This window comes from Sarcophilus harrisii, chromosome 1 (assembly GCF_902635505.1).
Source record: "Sarcophilus harrisii chromosome 1, mSarHar1.11, whole genome shotgun sequence".
Lineage (NCBI taxonomy): Eukaryota > Metazoa > Chordata > Mammalia > Dasyuromorphia > Dasyuridae > Sarcophilus > Sarcophilus harrisii.
Genome location: NC_045426.1, coordinates 689462476 through 689484182, shown reverse-complemented (window position 1 = coordinate 689484182; position 21707 = coordinate 689462476). Strand labels below are relative to the sequence as shown.

The 21707-nt window shown below is 40.1% G+C and overlaps 1 protein-coding gene across 2 annotated transcripts in view; it reads left to right on the top strand.

The window, feature by feature from the left end:
* Positions 1–21707, top strand: part of TMEM116 (transmembrane protein 116) — a 69970-nt gene that overhangs the window by 7859 nt on the left and 40404 nt on the right. Inside the window, exons 1-3 of one of the 2 annotated variants that reach the window (XM_031948607.1) lie at positions 7063–7208; positions 9592–9638; positions 10835–10898. In XM_031948607.1, the coding sequence (XP_031804467.1) occupies positions 7161–7208; positions 9592–9638; positions 10835–10898 (159 nt within the window). In that variant the 5' untranslated portion in view covers positions 7063–7160. Of the gene's footprint in view, positions 1–7062; positions 7209–9591; positions 9639–10834; positions 10899–21707 lie in introns of those variants that run through there. The other variant, XM_003761138.4, reaches the window with a different exon arrangement.

Below are 21707 nucleotides of genomic sequence, written 5' to 3'. Positions count from 1 at the left end.
GCTATAATGATAATAAAAAAACAAGTTATGGTATAGGAATATTATGGAATATTATTGTTCTATAAGAAATGATCAGGAAGATGATTTCAGAAAAGTCTGGAAAGACTAACATGAACTGATATCGAGGGAAGTGAGCAGAGTCAGGAGAATACCATGTATAGTAACAATAAGATTAGGTGATCAACTATGATAGATCTGGCTCTTCTCACAATATGGTGATCCAAGAGAATTCCAATAGACTTGGGATGGAAAATGCCATAAAATGCCATCTGCATCCAGAGAGTGCGAGCTATGGAGACAGAAAGCAGATTGAAGCACCTTATTTTCATCTTTTTGTTTGTTTGTTTGCTTGCTTTTTCTTTCTCATGGCTTTTCCTTTTTGATCTGTTTTTCTTTCATTACATGACTTAATGATTAAAATTAAATGATTTTACATTAGATTTTATATTACATGATTCTACATTACATGACTAATGATTAAAATTAAAATGATTAAAATGATTGGACATGTATAACCTACATCAGATTGATTCTATCTTGGGGACGAAGAAAGAAAGGGAGGGAGAAAAATTTGGAACTCAAAATCTTGTGCAAATGAATAATCATGTAATTAGAAAAAACTACTGTTGAAAAGTAAAAAAAAAATACTGCTCAACTTTGGGTTTCTGTCTCTGTTAGAGAAGGGATTCTTGCAGGAAGGCAATAAGGCTTCAGGAGAGAAGCCTTGAGGAGACAGAATCTTCCCTCCAGCCCCCCACCTTTGTGCTTGTTCTTTGGGACAGCAAAGTAAAAGATTATATACACCATTTTCAAATTTACCCCATTGTTCAAGTGACAATTTTATGAACTTCTGAATATTGGCAGATTTGGGATTCTGAGTCAATAGGGTCCTCCGAGCCAATGGCAGGGCACCTCCAAGCACCAATGCATGATGGGAGTAGCATCTGCACCGGGATCTGAGAGATACCCTAAAGAGAACTAGACACCTATAGAAAAAAGCAATTCTGGAATTCTATAGGGAAAATGCCTCTTAGAGCCCGGTGGAAAACTACCTCCAAGGGAGAAAAGGACTCCCAGTAATCTGAAGCTGTTAATCTACCTCTTAGCTGCATGAACTTTCTAAATCTGAGTCCATCTTGAATAGAGACCTTGGCTGTGCAAGGGAAGAGAGTGCCCTAGTTGGGAGGATGTTTCTATGATAATTGCTGTTATACTTGCTTAGTAAATACCCCTTTCTAAAAAACAAAATCAGGCTGGCTAATTAAAAACCATTGGGGAGCATATCAGATGGGGGCTTGTAAATAGCAATAGAGGATAAGGGAAAGGAGTAAGCATTTATATAGTACCTACTATATACCAGGCACTGTGCTAACACCTTTTACAAATATTCTCCCATCTGATGCTCATAACAACCTTGAAAAATAGATGCTACTGTTATCCCCATTATGTAGCTGCTGAAAACGAGGCAAAAAGATTAAGTGACTTGCTCAGGGTCGTGTCTGAAGCCAAATTTGAACTCCCTAGACCCCTGAGGGCAGATGTAGTTTACCACTGTTTGGGAATCCAGCCTTTAAATATTAATGACGATCTGGGGAAAGGAAACTCAGTTTAAAACATCTTGATAATTATTCATTCAATTATTTCCATCCTCATTTTACACATGAGCAAACTGAGACCCAGAGAAATTAAGTGATTTGTCCAATATTATATAGCTGGTGAGCAACTTGTAGCATCATTTGAACCTAGCTGTCCTGATTCTAAATCTAGAATTCCTTTCACTGAGCCACAAGACCTGTTCCTTTCCTACTTTTTCAGTTTTATTCCTTTATGTGTATTCTACAATCCAGGTCTACTGTCCTATTGGTTGTTCCTCAAACAGATTCCTTCATTTCCCATCTCCATACCTTTGTTCTAGCTGTCCCCTACACCTGGGATGCCATCCCTCTGCCTCCTGGTTTCCCTGGCTTCCTCCAAGATTCAGCTCAAGCAAGACCTTCTCCGGGAGCTCTTTCCCTGTGTCCTCAGGTGCTAGTGTTATCTCCTCTGCACTAACCTTCCTACTACTCTGTCTGTATCTTTGTATTGTTTTTCACGTTAGAACAGCACCCAGTGTTCATTCCATTAGAGTGGAAGTGGTTTTGCATTTGTTTTTATCCACCTAAAATTTAGCACATTTAGTAAATCTAAAGGATTTCAACAGGTAGAGAAAAGAAGAGGGAAAAGAGAGTGATCAGAGGCCAGAGAATAAGCATATTTAAGGGTGGCTAGCATGTTCAACCAGATGTTAATAAAGCCTGAGTTCAAATGCTGCTTCACTTATTAACTGTGTCACCCAAGTCACTTGGGTATCTAGAGAACATCATAATGCACGGATCACCAAGCCTCGAATCAAGGAGGCTCACTTTCCTGACTTCAAATATGGTTTCAGACACTTACTAGCTGTGTGACCCTGGGCAGTCACTTCGCCCTGTTTGCCTCAGTTTCCTCATCTGTAAAATGAACTGGAGAAGGAAATGGCAAAACACTCCAGTGTCTCTGCCAAGAAAACACAGTGGGCTCATGGAGATTGGACATGACTGAAAGAATTGAAAAACAGCAAAACAATCACTTAAGTGCTGCCTGTCTCAGTTTCCTAATCTGAAAAATAGGAATAATAAGATCACCTACCTCTCAGGGTTGTTAGACTGTTATGAGAATGAATTGAGATAACATTTGTAAAATCCTCTGCAAATCTTAAAATGTTATATAAATGCTCCATATTATTATTGTTGTTAAGAATCAACTCGAGAAATCTGTAAGAGGAATGGAGACGAAGTAGGGTAGTATTTGACTGCAGAATTAAGGAACTCTGACAAACAGAGTAGTTTAAACTTTGTAGCTGGGTAATGGGGAGTCATGGAAGATGCTTGAGTAGTCAGGAAATGAACTAAGCAATGAATGTATAAGGAAGAAGAATTTGACAAATGAAGAGTAAACAAAGAGAAGCAAGACCTGTTGTATATCTATGGATTGAGGAATCCTTGCGGGTAGGATTTTAAGATCACAGATTTAGAGATAGAAGAGCAGCCAGTCCATCCCCCTCATTTTAGATTTAAGGACGCAGATCTAGAACCCCCAAGTCCCCTCAAAAAGTCACCAGTGAAGCCAGTTTTTTGACTTCCTCCTTCTTTCCACTATTCCAAGGAGTAATGGACACCTAGGCTAGAGTGATGGTAATGAGACCAGAGAGAAGGGATCTGAGGCATTGGAATCCGAGCCAATTAGCTATAAGAGGGGAGGGAGAATGAAGGGTTAAAAATAGCATGAATTTAGGGCAGATAGGTTAGGCAGTGACTAGAGCCCCAGCCCTGAAGTCAGGAGGATCTGAGTTCAAATTTGACCTCAGACACTTAACACTTCCTAGCTGTGTGATCCCGGGCAAGTCACTTAAACCCAATTGTCTCAACAACAACAACAACAACAACAAAGGCATGAACTCAAATATTGAGCCTCTGGGTGGAAATCCCAGGATGTGTTTGGGAGCAGATTAATCCAGCTTGGTTTTATCTGAAAATCATGAAGGAGGCTTAGAGGAACTGATCCCTGAGGGCCTTAAATGGCAAGCCAAAAACAAAAACAAAAACAACAACTAGATTTTATTCCATTTAGAAGAAAGGAAGTAATCATTTATTAAGCACTTACTATGTACAGAAAACTACACTAGGCTGTTTATGACTATTATCTCATTTGATTCTGGCAACCCCAGAGGAGTAGGTGCTATTTTAATCTTCTTTTTACAGTTGAGGAAACCGAGGCAGACAAAAATAAAGTGTTTTGTCAGGGACACATGCTATTATTATTCTTATTTGACAGATGAGGAAACTGAGGCTAAGAGCAGTTAAATGACTTGCCAAGGCTCACACAGATATTAAGCTAGCAAGAAAGAGAAACAGGATTCAAATTCAAGTTTACCTGGTCCCAGGTGCAGGGCAGCATCAGCTGAACTACTCAGCTGCCTCTGCACAGGGATGATCACTATGATTGGTATAAGGATGTCCTAATTAAGGAATATTGCAAAATGCACCTTCTTTACAATTTATAACCTTCACAACGCTTTCTAGGACACTGAGATATTAAGCAATTTCCGAAGGGTCAGGTTACATGGGATCTGTCATAATTAGGATTTGAACGCAAGTCTTCCTGGCATTGAGGCCTGCTAATTAGTATCAGTTAATTTTTTGGAGAGGGCCGGGGCAATTGGGTGGCTCGGGAATATTTTTATGTGGAAAAATGGCACTTGTGCTGAATTTCTAAGGGATTTTGAGAGGCGAAGTGAGGCGAGGATACATTGTAGGGATGAGGTTAGAACAGTGTAGATGGGAAATGGAAAAGCTTGTGTGAGGAATAGTACAAAAAACATGATGGCCATTCTGCCACACAAGAGGTGAGCTGGGACAGGGAAACAGAGGCTCAAATCTCCTGCCCTCAGGGAGCATCACTTCCATTTATTTATTCCCCAAACAAGATAGATTCTCTTTCTTTTTTGTTTTCCTTTTTAAATTTAAATTCTTTTTAAAATTGGAACAAGAAAGAACCTTTTTATTTATAAGTCATATGCATGGGTAATTTTACAGCATTAACAATTGTGAAACCTTTTGTTCCAATTTTTCCCCTCCTTTCCCCCATTCCCTCCCCAAGATGGCAGGCTGACCAATACATGTTAAATATGTTAAAGTATAAATTAAATACAATATAAGTATACATGTCCAAACAGTTATTTTGCTGTACAAGAAGAATCAAACTTTGAAATAAGGTAAAATTAATCTGAGAAGGAAATCAAAAATGCAGGCGGACAAAAATAGATTGGAAATTCTATGTAGTGGTTCTTAGTCATCTCCCAGAGTTCTTTCGCTGGGTGTAGCTGGTTCAGTTCATTACTGCTCTATTGGAGCAGATATGGTTCATCTCATTGCTGAAGAGGGCCAGGTCCACCAGAATTGATCATCATATAGTATTGTTGAAGTGTATAATGATTAGAGTCTCTGTTCTTCTATTGAACCTCAAACTCTTGATACACTTTATGTAGCCCACACTACATTCTGCATTAAAAATATTTCTATATTTGTCATATCTCCCCTAGTGGGCTGGCTGTAAATTGCTGCTGCTTTTTGAGGTGATCAGCATGAAGTGACTTGCCCAGGATCTCACTTCTGGCTAAGTGTCTGAGGTTGGGTTTGAATTCAGCTCTTCCAGACTCCAGGGCCAGTGCTCTCTCCACTGCTGCACTTCTCGAAGCCAGGGACATGTCCGATTTTTTAAAATATCCCCCACAATGCCTGGTCTAGAGTAGATGTTCCATAAATATTTATCCAACTGATGTGTCTTTTCTTTCACTCTTCAGTCACCTTTATCCAAATCCCCAAATTCAGTGTTGACCTCCCTCCTTCAGCAAGGAGCAAGGCCTGAGTTCAGTGACCAGTTCTGCTACCCAGGTGCCCCTACCTCGTCTCACCTTGGTCACACGGGCAATGGGAAGGATGTGAACTCGGTAGCTGTTGTCTCCAGAGCCAGCATCCATCCCCTAATACCATGATGAGATCTGTTCCGCCAGCTCTCCCCACGATACAAAAACACATCCCTCCAGATGTGGACAGAACTGGGGGCAGCCGGAACCCTACAAAGTGGGCTGGAAAAGAGTCAGGAATGAAACAGAAGTTTAATTTCAAAGTTCGGAAACTGCTTGCAAGCAAAGAGGCTTGTCCTAGAGCCCTGCTCCTAGTGGGTATGGAGGTGAAGAGGTGGCGGGAGGGGGGGGGGGGAATAGGACCTGGGAGGGGGAGGAAATGAGGCAGTGTTGGGGAGACCTTGATACTTACCCCAATGACTGTGTTTTGAGCACTAGCCCCGACATTGAGGGTAACAGCAATATTGTAACAACTTTGATTCCTGATAGGGCTTCCCGACCAAAACAATTCTGAGTTTTTGCTGTGGCTGAAATCATCCCCAGGGGAGTGCAGAGGATTGTTGTTATGTCAAGTTCAGGGCACAGCCTGTTTGCTGTGCCTTAGCTCTGGAAAATAGTGCATCCCCTGATATCTTGCCAGTAGTCTCCATGAGATATCCTTGCCTTCATGGGTTAGAGCTGGAACTCTTAACTCATATTTCAGAAAGAGAAACTGAGGCACAAGGAAGTGAAATGTCTTGATGAGAGTCACTCAGGCTACTGGGTCAGAGGAAAATTTGAAACCCGGGCTTCTGACTCCAAAGCCAATGTTCTTTCCCTTCTTCCTGCTTCAGGGCTCAGCTTGGGGTCACTTCTTCTATGAAGCTTTCCCTGATCCACCCCTTTCCTCTTCGAACTTGACAAGGTAGAAATGTATAGGGGTTCTAATTTTGCCTCTCAAATTTATTCCCTTGGGATCTAGCAACTATATTCTGGGGTCTCTGCCTCTCCACTGTAGGGGAATATTCCATGAATTCAGCCTCTCCAGGGGGCCTGATGTCCCCAGATCCAACTTCTCTGCACCTCCTTTCCCTCATTTGAATTTGGAACAAGAAAGAATCTTGCCTGCTTCTGGGTCCTGGTGACTCTCTTTTTAGGGTGACTCACTGAGCATGAGCGCTCTTAGTTGTGAGAGCTCAGTCACTGCAGCAGGGCCCCCTCTCTGCTGCTGCCTTCTTTCCTAGTGATCTACCCCTCCTCCTACCACTTGAGATCTCATTTTCTCCATTCAGTTTTTCTCCTCTTATTCCCCCTTCCCTCCCCCTCCTCCGATCCCACTCTTCTCACTATTTTTTATCCCTCTTCTCTGAGTCTTTGTTCTCCTTTTACTTACTCTCCTAGACTCAATTCTTTGGATGAGTTACGAGAGGTCCACTCTGAGCCTGGGCTCCTTATCTGTAAAGGGAAGGATATTGGATGGCCTTATCTCCAGGGCCCATGAACAATTCTACCATATTGTGCGTCAATGAAATCAGAACTCAAGTGAGGGAGAAATGGGTTTACCTGTGCTTTCCTCCTCCCCCCTCCTCCACACTCCCTCTTTGACCTCAAGGAGCCTGGCTGGAGGGGTAGGGGAGGAGCTCTCCAGGGCTGGACTAGGGGTGGAGTCAGCCAGCTGAGGCTTCGGGGATTCAGAGCCAGGGGAATTTGACCAGAGAGCACTGGGACCCGGGGCCCCATGGCCCTCCCATCCGAGGCCAGCTATCTGGAAGACAAGTGGGACGTGGTAAGGACGCCGAGGGGACCCTGAGGGAAGCGCCAGCTCTCTCTTTTTTTCCTTCCTTCTTCTTCTCTTCATCCTCCTCTTCCTCCTCCTTCCCTCAGTTTCCTTTTTTTTCTCTATTTTCTATTCTTTCCCCACCCTCTAGAACTGTGGCAATTGAACTCTATTCAGTGTCTCAGAAGCACCCCCCCCCATTCTTTTTCATTTCTCTTGTTAGTGGTCTTACATTTCTTTTCTTTTCTCTTCTCCCCACCTCTCTTCTTTTTTTCTGTCTCTATTTCTCTTTCCCTCTTCTATCTTTTTTATACTCTTTCTCATCCATTTTTCTCCCCTCTCTCTCCTTATGTTTTCCTTTCCTCTCCCTCTCTCCCTCTCTCTCTATATCTTTCACTCTTTTCCCCAACTCTCTCCTCTCTGTCTCAGTCTCTCTCTGGCTCCCTTTTTCTCTTTCACCCTCCTTCCTTTCTCTCTCTGCCTCTCTCACTCTTCTTCCCATCTATGTCCCATCTCTGTCTCTCCTCTCTTTTTCTCCCAGTCTCACTCTGTTTCTGTCTCTGTCTCTCTCAGCCTCTCTCTTACTCTTTTTCCTTTCTCCCTCCCTGTCTCTCTCTCTGTCTCTCTCTCTCTCTCTCTCTCTCTCTCTCTCTCTCTCTCTCTCTCTTTCTCTCTCTCCCTCTTCTCTCCCCTTCCTCCCTTTCTTTCTCCCTCCCTTCCCCCATCTCCTTCCTGCCTCCCTTCCTCTTTCTTTCTCTTTCCCCTTTTCTTCCCTCCCTTCCCCTCTCTCCCCCCTCTCTTATTTTACTCCTCTCCCCATCTGTCTCTCTCCCATCTCTTTCTGTCTCTCTTCTCAGTTTCTATCTCTCACTCTTCCCCATCTCTTTGTCTCTGTCATACCTCTTTTTCTCTTTTCCTCTTACCTTCTATCCATTTTCTCACTTATTTCTACCTTTTTCCTTTTCCCTCTTCCTCTATTCTTCCCATTTCTCAGGCACAAATGGGCTTCCCAAAGGTGATCCATGAATTTGAGCATTTTGAAGAAATCAAGTTATCCAGTCCCCAATGTGGGGTTTTTACCCTTTAACTTTAGGACCCTTTGAGCTCGTGGAGAGAAGGGAAAGCCCCTAGTTTAGCAGCTATTTCTCCACCCTTTTATTCTGTTCCCCTTCTTCTCATCTTCATCCCTTCTATTCAGTCTTCATTTGCTATGGAATTTTATAGAACTAAGTCGAAGACCATGTTCTACCACAAGCCTTTACTGATCCCCCAGCTCCTAGTGTCCTCCCTCCCCAAACTGTTGCTATTCTTGTTGAGTCATTTCAGTTGTGTTCAACTCTTCATGACCCCATTTGTGTTTTTCTTGGAAAAGATACTGGAGTGGTTGGCCATTTCCTTTTCCGGTCCATTTTACAGATGAGGAAACTGAGACAAATGGTGAAGGGCTTGCCCAGGGTTACATAGCTAGTAACTATCTGAGGCCAGAGTTGAACCCAAGAAGATAAGTCTTCCTGAGCAGTTCCAGTTCTCTATGAACTATGGTGGTTCCTAGCCTTCCTCAACTGCCTTGCTTTTAGCTGTCTTGTATTTATTTAGGTCTATTTTCTTTATATTTATTCTATATATTTGTGCTTATCTCCTTGATTAGAATGTAAACTCATTGCAGAAATTGTTTCATGCTTGATATTTGTATCTCCAAACGCCTAGCAGAATATCTGGCACATAGTAGGCACTTAATAAATGCTTATGGTTTGATTTTGGTTAGACAGTTGTGTGATGCTAAGTGACATTGGAAGCAGGCTTCTGGTCAGAGGGCCTGGGTTCAAATCCAAGCTCTGCCTCCTTGCACTCTGTATGACCTCTCTGGGCAAAGTTTCCTCATCCATAAAATAAGAGAGCTGGGGTAGATGATCTCTAAGGTTCCTTCTAGCGGGAATTCTTAACCCGTTTTTTGTCATAGATCCCTTTGGCAGTATGGTGAAACTTCTGAACCCTTCTCAGAATTATGTTGTTAAATGCATAAAATAAAATATGTAGGGTTACAAAGGAAACTTGATTATAACATATAGTTATCAAAATGTTTTTTAAAATCAAGTTAATGTGCCCCAGACAAGAATTAGTGTCTTAGAGGTAGGATCCAATGATTTTAGGCAAGTTACTTTAACTTTCTAGGTCTCAGTTTCCTCATTTATAACATGAGTAATTGTTCTAGGTGGGCTCTAAAGTCCCTTGCAACTCTGTAATCTTATGATCTCGAGCTTCAGTTTCTCTATCTGGAAAATGAAGAAATTAGATCAGAACTCGAATCTCTTCTAGCTCTTAGATTTTTGGTTTTGGTTTTTTCCCACTGAAAACCTTACTTCCATATTTCTCCTTTTCTTTCCCTACTTAGGTTTTTTCTTCAATACAATGGATTCAGTTTGTCATGGCCACTCTCAGGTATGTATGTCCATTTTACCTGGCTAAGGTAGGGAAGACTTTGCTGAGTCTTAGCAAAGCTAGACCTGTTTTGTCATAATGTTCTTCCCTTTAGAATGGTCTAGTGTTCTTTCCCCTAATGATATCTCAAAAGTAAAGCATGATGCAACCAGGTTGAGACTCTTCCCCCCCCCCCCCAATGGAATGGTTGACATTTAAAGCATTAGCTGAAATATTTAGAGTACTTTAAGGTTTGTGGACCTATTTGACTTATGTCTACCAACCTATTTGATCCTCATAATAATCCTGGGGAAGTTGTTGCTATTATTATCATTCCTATTTTATAGATGAGCAAACTGAGGCAGGCAGAAGTTAAGCTAACTAATAAGTTGTACTATAGGAGCAGAGTGTCATAGATGAAAAGCTAGAGGAAAGCTCCCAGGCACAACCCCATCATTTTAAAGAGGAGAAACCTAAGGTACAGTGCCTTTCCCAAGAGCACACAGCTATTTATTTAAGTGTAGGATTCAAATCCAGGTCTTTTTTATTCCATATTCAACATTCTAGTCATTTCTTTTTTCTTTCTTCTCTCTTTCTTTCTCTCTCTCTCTCTCTCTCTCTCTCTCTCTCTCTCTCTCTCTCTCTCTCTCTCTCTCCTTCCTTCCTTCCTTCCTTCCTCCCTCCCTCCCTCCCCCTCCTTTCTTTCTTTCTTTCTTTCTTTCTTTCTTTCTTTCTTTCTTTCTTTCTTTCTTTCTTTCTTTCTTTCTTTCTTTCTTTCTTTCTTTCTTTCTTTCTTTCTTTCTTTCTTTCTTTTTATTGGGGTTAAGTAACTTGCCCAAGGTCACACAGCTAGGAAGTGTTACGTTTTTGACACCAGCTGGTGCTCTATCCACTGCACCACCTAGCTGCCCCATTCTAGTCATTTCTTGCAAAACCTCCTTACAGTTATGCTTGCTGGCCAAACAAGGCCACTTACTTTTTAATTAGTCATGTCCTGATATAGCCTCACCCCCACTTACAATCCTCTCTTGTAACAAAGAAAAACTGTTAAAAAATCTAACTACACAGTGCCCACACCTGAGGGTACATACAATATTCTACGCTAATAGCTCTCCACTGTTTTACTCAGAGGGAAAAAATGTGTTTCTTCACTGATTCTCTAGATCAATATCTTTAAATGGCTCTTGATTAATGAATGACTCTTTTTTTTCTCCCAGCATTATAGGATCAAGTTCAATCATTGCCTATACTATCTTCCAGAATATAATGAAGTCCCCAGAGGTAAGCAGACCTCTACTTTTGTTTAGGTTCTGAGTATTTTTATGATTGAGTTCTTGGAATAATAAAATCATAGAGCTAGGTTTGGAAAGGACCCAGAGGCCATCTAGTCTAATCCCCTCATTTTTACAGTTAAGGAAACCGCTAGCTAGCTAGCATTTATGGAACAAAATGCTTTACAAATATTATTTCCTTTTATCTGCACAACAATCCTAGGAGGTCACTGTTTTTATTATTCCCATTTTTCAGGAAAGAAACTGAGGCTGATATAAATGGGACAGGATTCCTGAGGAATCTTGAGGCAGGATTAGAATTCAGATGTGCCTGTTTCCAGGTCACTTGGCTGCTTAGGGAGATTAAGTTATTTGCTTAATGTCAAATGGCAGCCAATGGGCAGATACTTATCTGTGTATATACAAATCAGCTTGTTAGTTGGGCAATGCTAATTACATGGCACTCATGATATATGGAGACTTATGTCAGGTCTGATGAGGATGAGGAAAAATCTGCCTCCAGTTCAGCTAAAACTGGATGTAAATCTAGGCCAACTTGCCCTAACAGCTCAAGAAAAACATTAGAAGAGCAGTAGTAATATTAATAATAACAGTAGCTCATATTCTTTTTTTATAATTATATAGCAATGGAATTCGCTATTTTTATTTTTATTTCTCTTCTCCAGATGCCAGGTTATCAGCTATCATTTCTACTTTTGTCACTGTACTTTTTTCCTCTTTGATTTTATTTCATTTTTTAAAAAATAATAGCGTTTTATTTTCAAAATATATGCCCAAATAGTTTTCAACATTCACTCTTAAAAAACCTTGTGTTCCAGATTTTCCTCCCTCCCTTCTCCCACCCCCTCCTCTAGACAGCAAGTAATCCAATTTATGTTAAATATGCAATTCTTCTATACATATTTCCACAATTATCATGCTGCACAAGAAAAATTAGATCAAAAAGAAAAAAAATTGAGAAATAAGAAAAGCAAGCAAACAATAACAAAAAATGAAAATTCTGTGTTGTGATCCACATTCAGCCCATTTTCTAGATGTAGATGGCTCTCTCTATCAAAAGTCTGTTGGAACTGGCCTGGATCACCTCATTGTTGAAAAGAACTATGCCATCAGTATTGATCATTGCATAATATTGATGTTTCCATGTGCAATGATCTCCTAGTTCTGCTCATTTCCCTCAGCATCAGTTCATGTAAGTCTCCCCAGGCCTCACTGAAATCAGCCTGTTGGTCATTTCTTACAGAACAATAATATCCATAACATTCATAGACCATAACCCATTCAGCCATTCCCTAACTGATGGGCAGCCACTTAGTTTCCAGTTCCTTGAGTGGCTCATATTCTTATAGCATTCTACACTTTCCCAAAGCCTGTCACTACAACACCCTGGAAAGCTAGCACTAGACTTGGATACAGTTGTAACCCCAGCTCTGCTAATGTTCTGGCTGTGTGATTCTGGGAAAAGTCACCACCTGTGAGCCTGCTTCCTCATCTGTTAAATGAGGGAACTGAACCAGATGAGTTCAAAGATCCTTTCCAGCTCAAACTCACCAGGATGTTGATTTAGAACTGGAAGGGATATTAGAGATCATTTGGCTCAACTCCTGCGTTATACAAAAGAGAAAAATAAGGTACAGTTGAGATCATTCAACCAAAGAAACAGTGGAAGAATACTGGATGGAGCAGGGGAGTTGGAGTTGGGAAGAGCTAAGTTCAAATTTTGCTGTAGACACTGATTAGCTTTGTGACACTGGGTAAGTTATATAAATTCTCTGAGCCTCAGTTTCCTCATTTGTTAAATCAGAGTTAATAATGGGGCAGCTAGATTGTACAGTGGATAGAGCACCAACCCTGGAGTCAGGAGAGCCCAAGTTCAAATCTGACCTCACACTTGACACGTTTTTAGTTGTGTGACCCTGGGCAAGTCACTTAATCCTTATTCCCTTGAAAAGAAAAGAAAGAAAAAAGAAAAACAGAATCAGAATCAGTAAATAGGTATGAAGGACCTGTTGTGTGCCAGGCACTGTGCTAAGTGTTAGAATACAAAAAAAAGGCATTAGACAGTATACCCTCAAGGAGCTTACAATCTAATACAGAAGTCAAGACATAAAAAGAAACTGAAAAGGATTGGGAGGAACTGGGGAGGGGAGTGATACCCAAGCTAGGGATATGATGAATTTATGAAAAGGAAGAGGGAAATGATCTGAGGAGGTGAAAAAGTTGATTTCCTCTTTCAGAATGATGGGTTTCTGGCTAACTCATAACTCATAAGGTCATATTCCTTCAAATGGGGATCCAATAAAATAATGAATCAATTGCTTTGCAAACTTCCGGGCAATATAAATGTTACCATTATTTTTGTTGCCATTATTGCTGTCCTAGATCATACAGGAGGAGTTGGAATTTGAACTCAGGCCCTCTGATCCCAAATCTTTGAGGTCAACTGCTATCCACTATACCATGGGGCCTTATTGGGAGGCCTGGATTCAAATTCTGCCTCAAACAAATGGCAGAGCTGGGATCCGAACCCCAGGTTCTCTCATTCTAAGTCTAGCACTCTCTCCTTTACATCGAGATAATTCTATTTTTACTATTTTTTTTACTAATTTAATTTACTAATTTTTACTAATGAGGAAATTGGAGAATGGAAGTTGCAGAGATGCAAATTGAGACACAAGCATCTAGGTGGTGCCGTAGGGCATACTCTGAGCCTGGAGTCAAAAGTTATACAGGAGTCATAAGTTTACATTCTAGCTGTGTGACCCTGAGCAAGTTACTTCACCCTGTTTGCCTCAGTTTCCCCATCTGTAAAATGATATAGAGAAGGAAATGGGAAACCAATCCAGTAGCTTGGCCAAGAAACCCTAAATGGGTCATGAATAGTCAGATATGACTGAAATGACTGAACATCTACACATTGATACTTGATGCAAGGGAATTTTTTTTTAATAACTAGAACTATTTAATAAATGGGCTTTGACCCAGAGATAAATGGACTGTTTGTGGTCTAAGGATCAGTTGGACTAAATTCAGAGACATTTATTACCATGTTGACTTCAGGTATGACCTTTTTGACCACAGCAGCTCTTGAAGATCATCTCACAAGCTTTAGGAGGGTGTAGGAGCCATATCATAGAGAGGCAACCTAGATCTGATGAAATCTAGGATTCTTAACATACTCAGGTATTGATAGGATATAGCCAGGAGTTAGGTCAGTTCTATTAATTCAAATCAAACAGCATTTATAAATCCCCAGCTATGTGCCAGGGGGCCAGACTGCCAAAAAACCTGGCTGGGTCCTGCTGCATTGTATTAAGGGAAAATAAAATAATATGATGCAGTATAAGTAAATATGAAATATATTCATATGAATAAATAAAATGTAGAAAATAAACAAAGAAATTTCAGGATAAGTTTGTTCTTTAGTCATGTCTTCAAATATTTCCCTATTTGAGGTTTTCTTGGTAGAGATAATGGAATGGTTTGACATTTCCTTCTCCAGATCATTTTACAGATAAGGAAACTGAGGCAAACAGAGTGAAGTGATTTGCCTAGGGTTACAAAGCTAGTAAATGTCTGTGGCTGGATTTGAACTCATGTCTTTCCAACTCCATGGCCTGAACTCTGTCCACTGCATCGCTTAGCTGCCCTTCGGTGCCAGGTTAGGTAGAGGGGGCTAACAACAGGTGGGATCAACAATTAGCTCCTGGAGAAGGGGGCTGGTGTGTGTATCTTGATTGACACTCTGGGTAGAGATGAAGAGTAAAGTATTTTAGACCTGGAAGCCAGGCCTTGAAAAGGAATGGATAAAGGAAGATGGAATATCAGGGAGAGGACCAGTTTCCCTGGGATATAGAAAGCACTTGAGGGTGGGGGGGGGTAGTAGGAAAACAGACTAGAAAGTTATGGTCATGTCAGGTTGTGGGCAGGAAGAAGGATCAACCCTGTCATTATCCTGGTATAAAGAGGAAAAATCTTCTGCCAACAGGTTGGCATTTTTTATGCAATTTACTGACTCAGAACAGTGATTCTCAAACTTTTTCTCCTCAGAACCCCTTTATGCCTTTAAGTATTATCCTTTAAGTATCATTGTGGGACCTAAAGAACTTTTTTTTAATGTGGGTTATACCAATCAATAATTACCCTAGTAGAAGTTAAAATAGCTTACTATCATTAGGAAATAGTTTTGACCTCATTGGACCTCCTAAAAGGTCTTGGAGAATCTCAGAAGTCCCTGCTCTATACTGTGAGAACCATTGGCTTCCAGAGTTACTTTAAACTGAGTTACTGAAAAGTTAGGTACCTTTCCCAGTATCACATGGTGGATAGATGGCAGAGGTGGGACTCACAGGCTTTGAGGCTGTCCACTTCTGTAATGCTGCCACAGAAGATGAAATCTGGTCAAGAAAGGCTTTAACTGCCAAAAAGATTCTCATGTCTTGTCTTAGAGGTAATAGAGAGCCAGGGAAGGTGTTTGAGCATGGATATATCAGAGCGATCAATGAAGGCTCTGCTGACAACTTCAAGGGAAGCTTCTGTGGAGGCTGAAACTCATCCTGATGGAAACAGGAAACAGGGGGCGGGGGGGATTAGAAAATGACCCTAGGATGGGAGAATCTTCTACTTCCATGGGTCAGTGATTGTCTGTGACTGAGCTCTGACTCAAACTTTCCTAATGTTCCTTTCCATTGTGGGAGTTTGAGTCCTGAGGTGGGTCAAGGATTGTGAAAGCGTGATTCAGGGAAGGCTGAAGTGCCCTTCAGAAGGAAAGAGGGAACATGACCTTCTGATCCAGTGTGGGACTAAGGCTAATGCTAAGGAAGCACCAAACAATGCAGAGATTGCTGGATTTGGAGGCCCTGGGCCTCAGGTTGAATCTTTGCTCTCTCAACTCTGAACAGTTTGTTTCTTCATTTGGCACATGTCGGTTCTGTTCCCTCAGTTAGATTTTAAAATGTGGGAGGACGGAATTTCTCTCATATTTCCTTTGTATCGTCTTGCCTCTCTTGACCTCAGTTACTAATTCTGAAAAGTGAGGAAGTTGGATTTGATCAGTCAACAAGGGTTTCAAAAACTATTTATTTCCAATGATCAAACATCTATTTTTCTTCCCTTCAACCCCTTCTCAGGGAGAAAAAAATCTAAAACAAACTTCAACAAGCATTCATTAAGTGCCTACTATGTACCAAGCACTGTGCTAGCTGCTGGGGACAAAAAAACTGTAGTGAATCCATTCCAGGAGTTTATAATCTAACCAAAGAGTTAACTTTTCACACATAGTTTAGATAGAATATATCTACATATCTATAGATACAATATATACTATGTGCATATACTATATATATATATATATAAATAATAGATACCATAGTCCATGTGTCTGTAGATACAATGTATACTATGTATATATACAATATATGTGTGTATATAATATATAGCATACATAATACATAATAGATACAATATATCATATATCTAAAAATGTGATAATATATACTATGTAAATATACAATATATATATAATTTATAATATATAATAGATACAATGTACCTATATGTCTATAGCTATAATACATACTACATCTACTAATATACAACATATACTAGATACAATGTCTATAGATCTATAGATACAACATATATTATGTACATATGCTATATATAATAGATAAAAAATATTCATATATTTATAAAGTATATACCATGTATATATAATATATATACAATTTATAGTATACGCAATATATACTAGATACAATATATCTATAGATATAATATTTATTATGTACACATACAAAATATATATAATAGATATAATATGTCCATATATCTATAGATATAATGTATACTATGTGCGTATACTATATATAATAGATACAATATATCCATATATCTATAGATACAACATACTATGTATATATAATGTATATACAATTTATATTATATACAATATGTAATAAATACTATATATTTATATACTTATAGATACAGTGTATATGTAGTATATACCAATATGCAATATATAGTAGATACAATATATACTATAGAATGATACAATATGTCTATATGTATAGATACAATTTAATTTTAGGGCATTAGTAGTTGGGAAACAGAATCCTGTAAGGCCTTATGTAGGTGATGACTGTTATTTGAATAGTGAAGAAAACTAAGAATTCAAGAATGAGGAATGGCATTTTAGGCAGGAGGAACAGCCAGTGCAAAGGTATGGAGAAAGGAGATGTGTTCTGTATGAAGAACAGTTTATCTGGACTATAGAATAAGGAGAGGTGGATCTGGAAAGGTAATTGTGGTCAGGCTGTGAAAAGTTTTGAATGACCCATGGAAGGGTTTCTATTTGATCCCAGATGTAATAAGAAGCCATTGGAGTTTAATGAATATGATTGGGTGACATGGTTAGATATGAACTTTAGGGAAGTCACTTTGATTGTCTGTAAGGTCCTTCCTAATGTAAAGCCATGATCCTTTGTTAAAGAAAGATCAGTGCCTAGACTGGATGTTTTTCAAGAATTAGATGGTACAGGGCAGTTAGTTGGTGCAGTGGATAGAGCACAACCCTGAAGTTAGGAGGACTTGAGTTCAAATCTGGCCTCAGACACTTAACACTTCCTAGCTGTGTGATCCTGGGCAAGTCACTTAACCTCAATCGCCTCAGTAATAATAATAATAATAATAAATTAATAAAAAAAAAGAATTAGGTGGTACTATGTCACTTGCTGACTGGGTGGTGACTCAGAAGTTAGCTAGACAGAAAGAAGGAAAGAAGGAAATGGCAAAATACTTAACTCTCCAGCTCTCCTATCAAGGCTGCTTGAATTCCAAGGACATAGAGGATTTTTTTTGGGGGGGGAGGCAAAGCAATCAGAGTTAGATCATACAGCTAGTAAGATTTCTAAGGCTGGATTTGAACTCAAGTCTTCCTGATTTTTGTCTTATGTCCCAATCCTTCTACGGTATCTTCTCCCACCTGTTTCACTGAAAAGATTGAGACTGTCCATTGGAAGTTCCCTCCTTTCTCCAATTCTAGACTTTCTCAGTATATCCCCATTCTCTCTTCCTTTGCTTCAGTTTCAGAGGAAAGTGTGATTTTTTTTCTTTGCCAATGGCAGTTTGTCTGCTTGTGTCTTTGATCCCATTGTTTCTCTTGTCTTTCTCTAGCTTGTCCCTTCCTAATTTTTAATCTTTTTATTCACTGGCTGCTTTCCTATGCCTGTGACCATTCCAAGGGCTCCTCCATTGTGCTGAATAGCTTCAGTGGAACCTGGATCTCTTCAGGTTGCCATCTTTCCTTTCACAGCCAGCTGGAGTGCTCAATTTGGAGATAGAGGATATGAGTTTGAATTCTGCCCTCTGAGTTTTGAATTTATTTATTTGCCACCTCTATGATGTTGGACAAGTCATTGGATTACTCTGGGTCTCAGTTTTCTCAAATGTAAAATGAAGTTTGGCTAAATGATGTCTAAGATTACTTCAAACTGTAAATCAATGGTTTTAAGATTATAGAAAAAGCTGTCTACTTTTGTGCAATTCACCATTTCTCTACTCCTTGCAATCTGGTCTTCATTTCCACAAATCAGCTGAAATTATTCTTTCAGATGTTACCAATGATGTCTTTTTTTTTAACTGAGACAATTGGAGTTAAGTGACTTGCCTAGGGTCACACAGCTAGGAAGTGTTAAGGGTCTGAGACCACAATGATGTCTTTATTGCTAAATCCAAGGGCTTTTTCTCAGTCTTCTTGACTTCTCTCTAGTTTCTGACCTTATTCACCAGCCTCTCCTCTTGGCTGGCCTTCTATGACATTATTCTGTCCTACTTGTCTGAACTTTCCTTCTCAGTGGTCTTTGAGGCTCATTGCCCATATCCCTATCTCCAGGGCCATGTCCTCACTCCTCTCTCCTCATCATCTCCCATGGTTCAATTCTCCTTATCATTCAGGCACTTCCCAAATCCATGTAACTTTCATTTCCTTCCCAAGTCCTGATCCCAAATCTCCAACAAATTTGTTGGACATTTATCCAATGGCTTGCCAGAGGTGTCCCAAATTAACACAAACAAAACAGAATTTTTCTCCATGAACCCCCTCGCCTCTTCCCTTTTTTCATCCAAACCCCCTCCATCCTTCCCAGCCACCCAGGTTTGTAACCTAGGAGTCATCCATGTTTCCTTTCCCTCATTCCTCTGATGACCAATCAGTTGCCAAGTCTGGTTGCTTTTATCTCCATGATATTTCTTATATCTCTAGATTTTTTTAATGTATGCTACAGCCCTCTTTGTTCTGACCCCTATTCCTCCCTGATGGTTGGAATACCTCCAAACTGGTCCCCTCTACTCCATCCTCCATACTTGCCAACATGACATTTCTACAACACTTCTAAGTCATCTGGTCAATCCCTTACTGAATAAACTTCAGGGGCTCCCTATTGCCTCTCTGAAGGAACGAAAATTGCATAGGGCATTGGACTTAGAGGCAGGAAAACTTGGGTTCAAATACTGCCCCCGATGCAATTTAACTGTGGGCAAGTCAGAGCTTAACCTCTCGATGTCCAAGTTTCCTCATTACACGTTGATGAACTTCTAAGGTTTCTTCCAGCTCTAAATCTATTATCCTTTGATGACAAAGCTTCCACAATCTGCCCTAGCCTGGTTTTCCAGACTGATTTTTATATTATTCTTAATTTATCCTATTTCCAGACAAATTGTCCTAGTTGTTCTCAGAGCCTGGAATCTCACCTCCAACCTTTGGACCGTTGTCCTGACTGTTCCCTCCTCTTGGAAATTCCTCTTTCCTCATTTCTTTCTCTTAGTGCATAGTCTGTCACAAGTACCACCTCCTTCAAGACCCTTTTCCTACTTGCTCTTGTTGTTAATACCCCCCACACACACACACACGATTTCTCTCTCTCTCTCTTTCTTTCTCTCTCTCTCTTCCTCACTCCCCCCTCTCTCTTTTCATGATTTTTTTGTACATATTGTGAATAGATTGTACCTTCCAATACTTCCAATAGAATGTAAACTCCTCCAGGGCAGGGGCAAGCTCACTTTAGCCTTTGTGTTCCCAGCACTAGATACTTCTTGTTATTGAGTCATTTCAGTTCTGTCAACTCTTTGTGACCCCATTTGGAGTTTTCTTGGCAAAGTTTGACATTTCCCTCTCCAGCTCATTTTACAGATGAGGAAACTGAGGCAAACAGGGTGAAATGACTTGCCCAGGGTCACTCAGCTAGTAACTCTCCTAGGCCAGATTTAAACTCAGGAAGATGAGTTTTTCTAACTCCAAACCTGGTACTCTATGTACTATAGCACTACATAGGTGAGCACACTAAATACTTAGTAAGTGCTTAATAACTATAATTGTTGAAAGAATCATAGGATCCCAGATTTAGAGTTAGAAGAGATCTCTATTAGAGACTATTCAGTCTAATTCCCTCTGTTTGCAGATGAGGAAACCAAAAGTCTGGGATGGGAGAAAGAGATAAGGGAGATGATTGGTAATGATTTGACCAAGATCAGATAATAGATAATATAGGAAGGGGAAAAATTGGAACAAAAGGTTTGGCAATTGTCAATGCTGTAAAATTACCCATACATATAACTTGTAAATAAAAAGCTTTTAATAAAAAAAGAAAAAGAAAATTTAAAAATTAGATAATATAGAATTTGAATCCACATCTTCTGACTGCAGAGTCAGTGCTTATATATCATGCTTCTTTAAAAGTCATTTGGTCCAATCCCTTCATTTCATCTGAAACCCATTAAATTTTCAGTGGGAACATTTATCTCTCAGAAATTACTCTAATTGAGGCCTGATTTATTGCCTGTTTAGAATTTAGACTTTGTGAAGTATATTTAAGAAAGTATTCATAACGTAATTAAGCTCTAAAGTGTGGGTGCTTGTATTTTCCATACTGGAGAGAACCTGATTGTTAAACATTTACCAGCATGCTTTTGGTTTGTTTAATGTCATTTGGAGAGGAAGTATCAGAGCTGGACATGGAGTCCAATCATAGTCAGAACTCTGATTCCGAAGTCCAAAAGGGAGCATTCCCATAGCTGCCTTGGCAGGGAGGGAAATCTCTGATGTCTACAAAGCAAAAGATGGACAAGCATTTGTAGATAATGTACCATAAAGGAGTATTTGTTTAGTTATGGCTGGACTCGGCGACCTCTGGGATCCTTCAGTTAAAACACAGCCATTTTTTGACTCTACCATGTTGCATTTTTTAGCCTGAATTTACCCAGATAAAAATGTTCCAAGGGGGAAGGGTAGAGGGCCAGATTTCACCCAGATTGGTATCATACCTTTCTGTCCTCTCTGCCCTTACCCAAAAGATGGCTCTGAGCCCAGACCCTTCTGGGATACATCCCTGGGACACATTTATACAGACTCCCTGTGCCCTCAATTCCTAACATTGTTCTCAGCTTAATATAAGGGGCTATGCAAACATTCTATTGCCTTCAGAACTTAAGTTTTTTCTTTAGTATTTTCATGGTTTTCCCTTTTGAGTGTGTTTTCTCCTCCTTTGCACCTGTTCTCCCCAGGGTAAGGATGATACAAACTGTAGGAATTCAATAAATACTTGTTGATGGTTTGGTAGATTCTTATCTCCAGTTTACAGAGCACGTGGTTTTCCACTTGAGCACAGCCGGGCACTTTTCCTTACCCCCCTCCCGTCCTTGCCTGAGGCTTCTGGTACATTTCTCTTCCCAACAACTCCCTGGGCAAACAGAGCTGTTTCCTGGAGCTGTGACCACTCATGTTTTTGTTCACAGAAGCCTC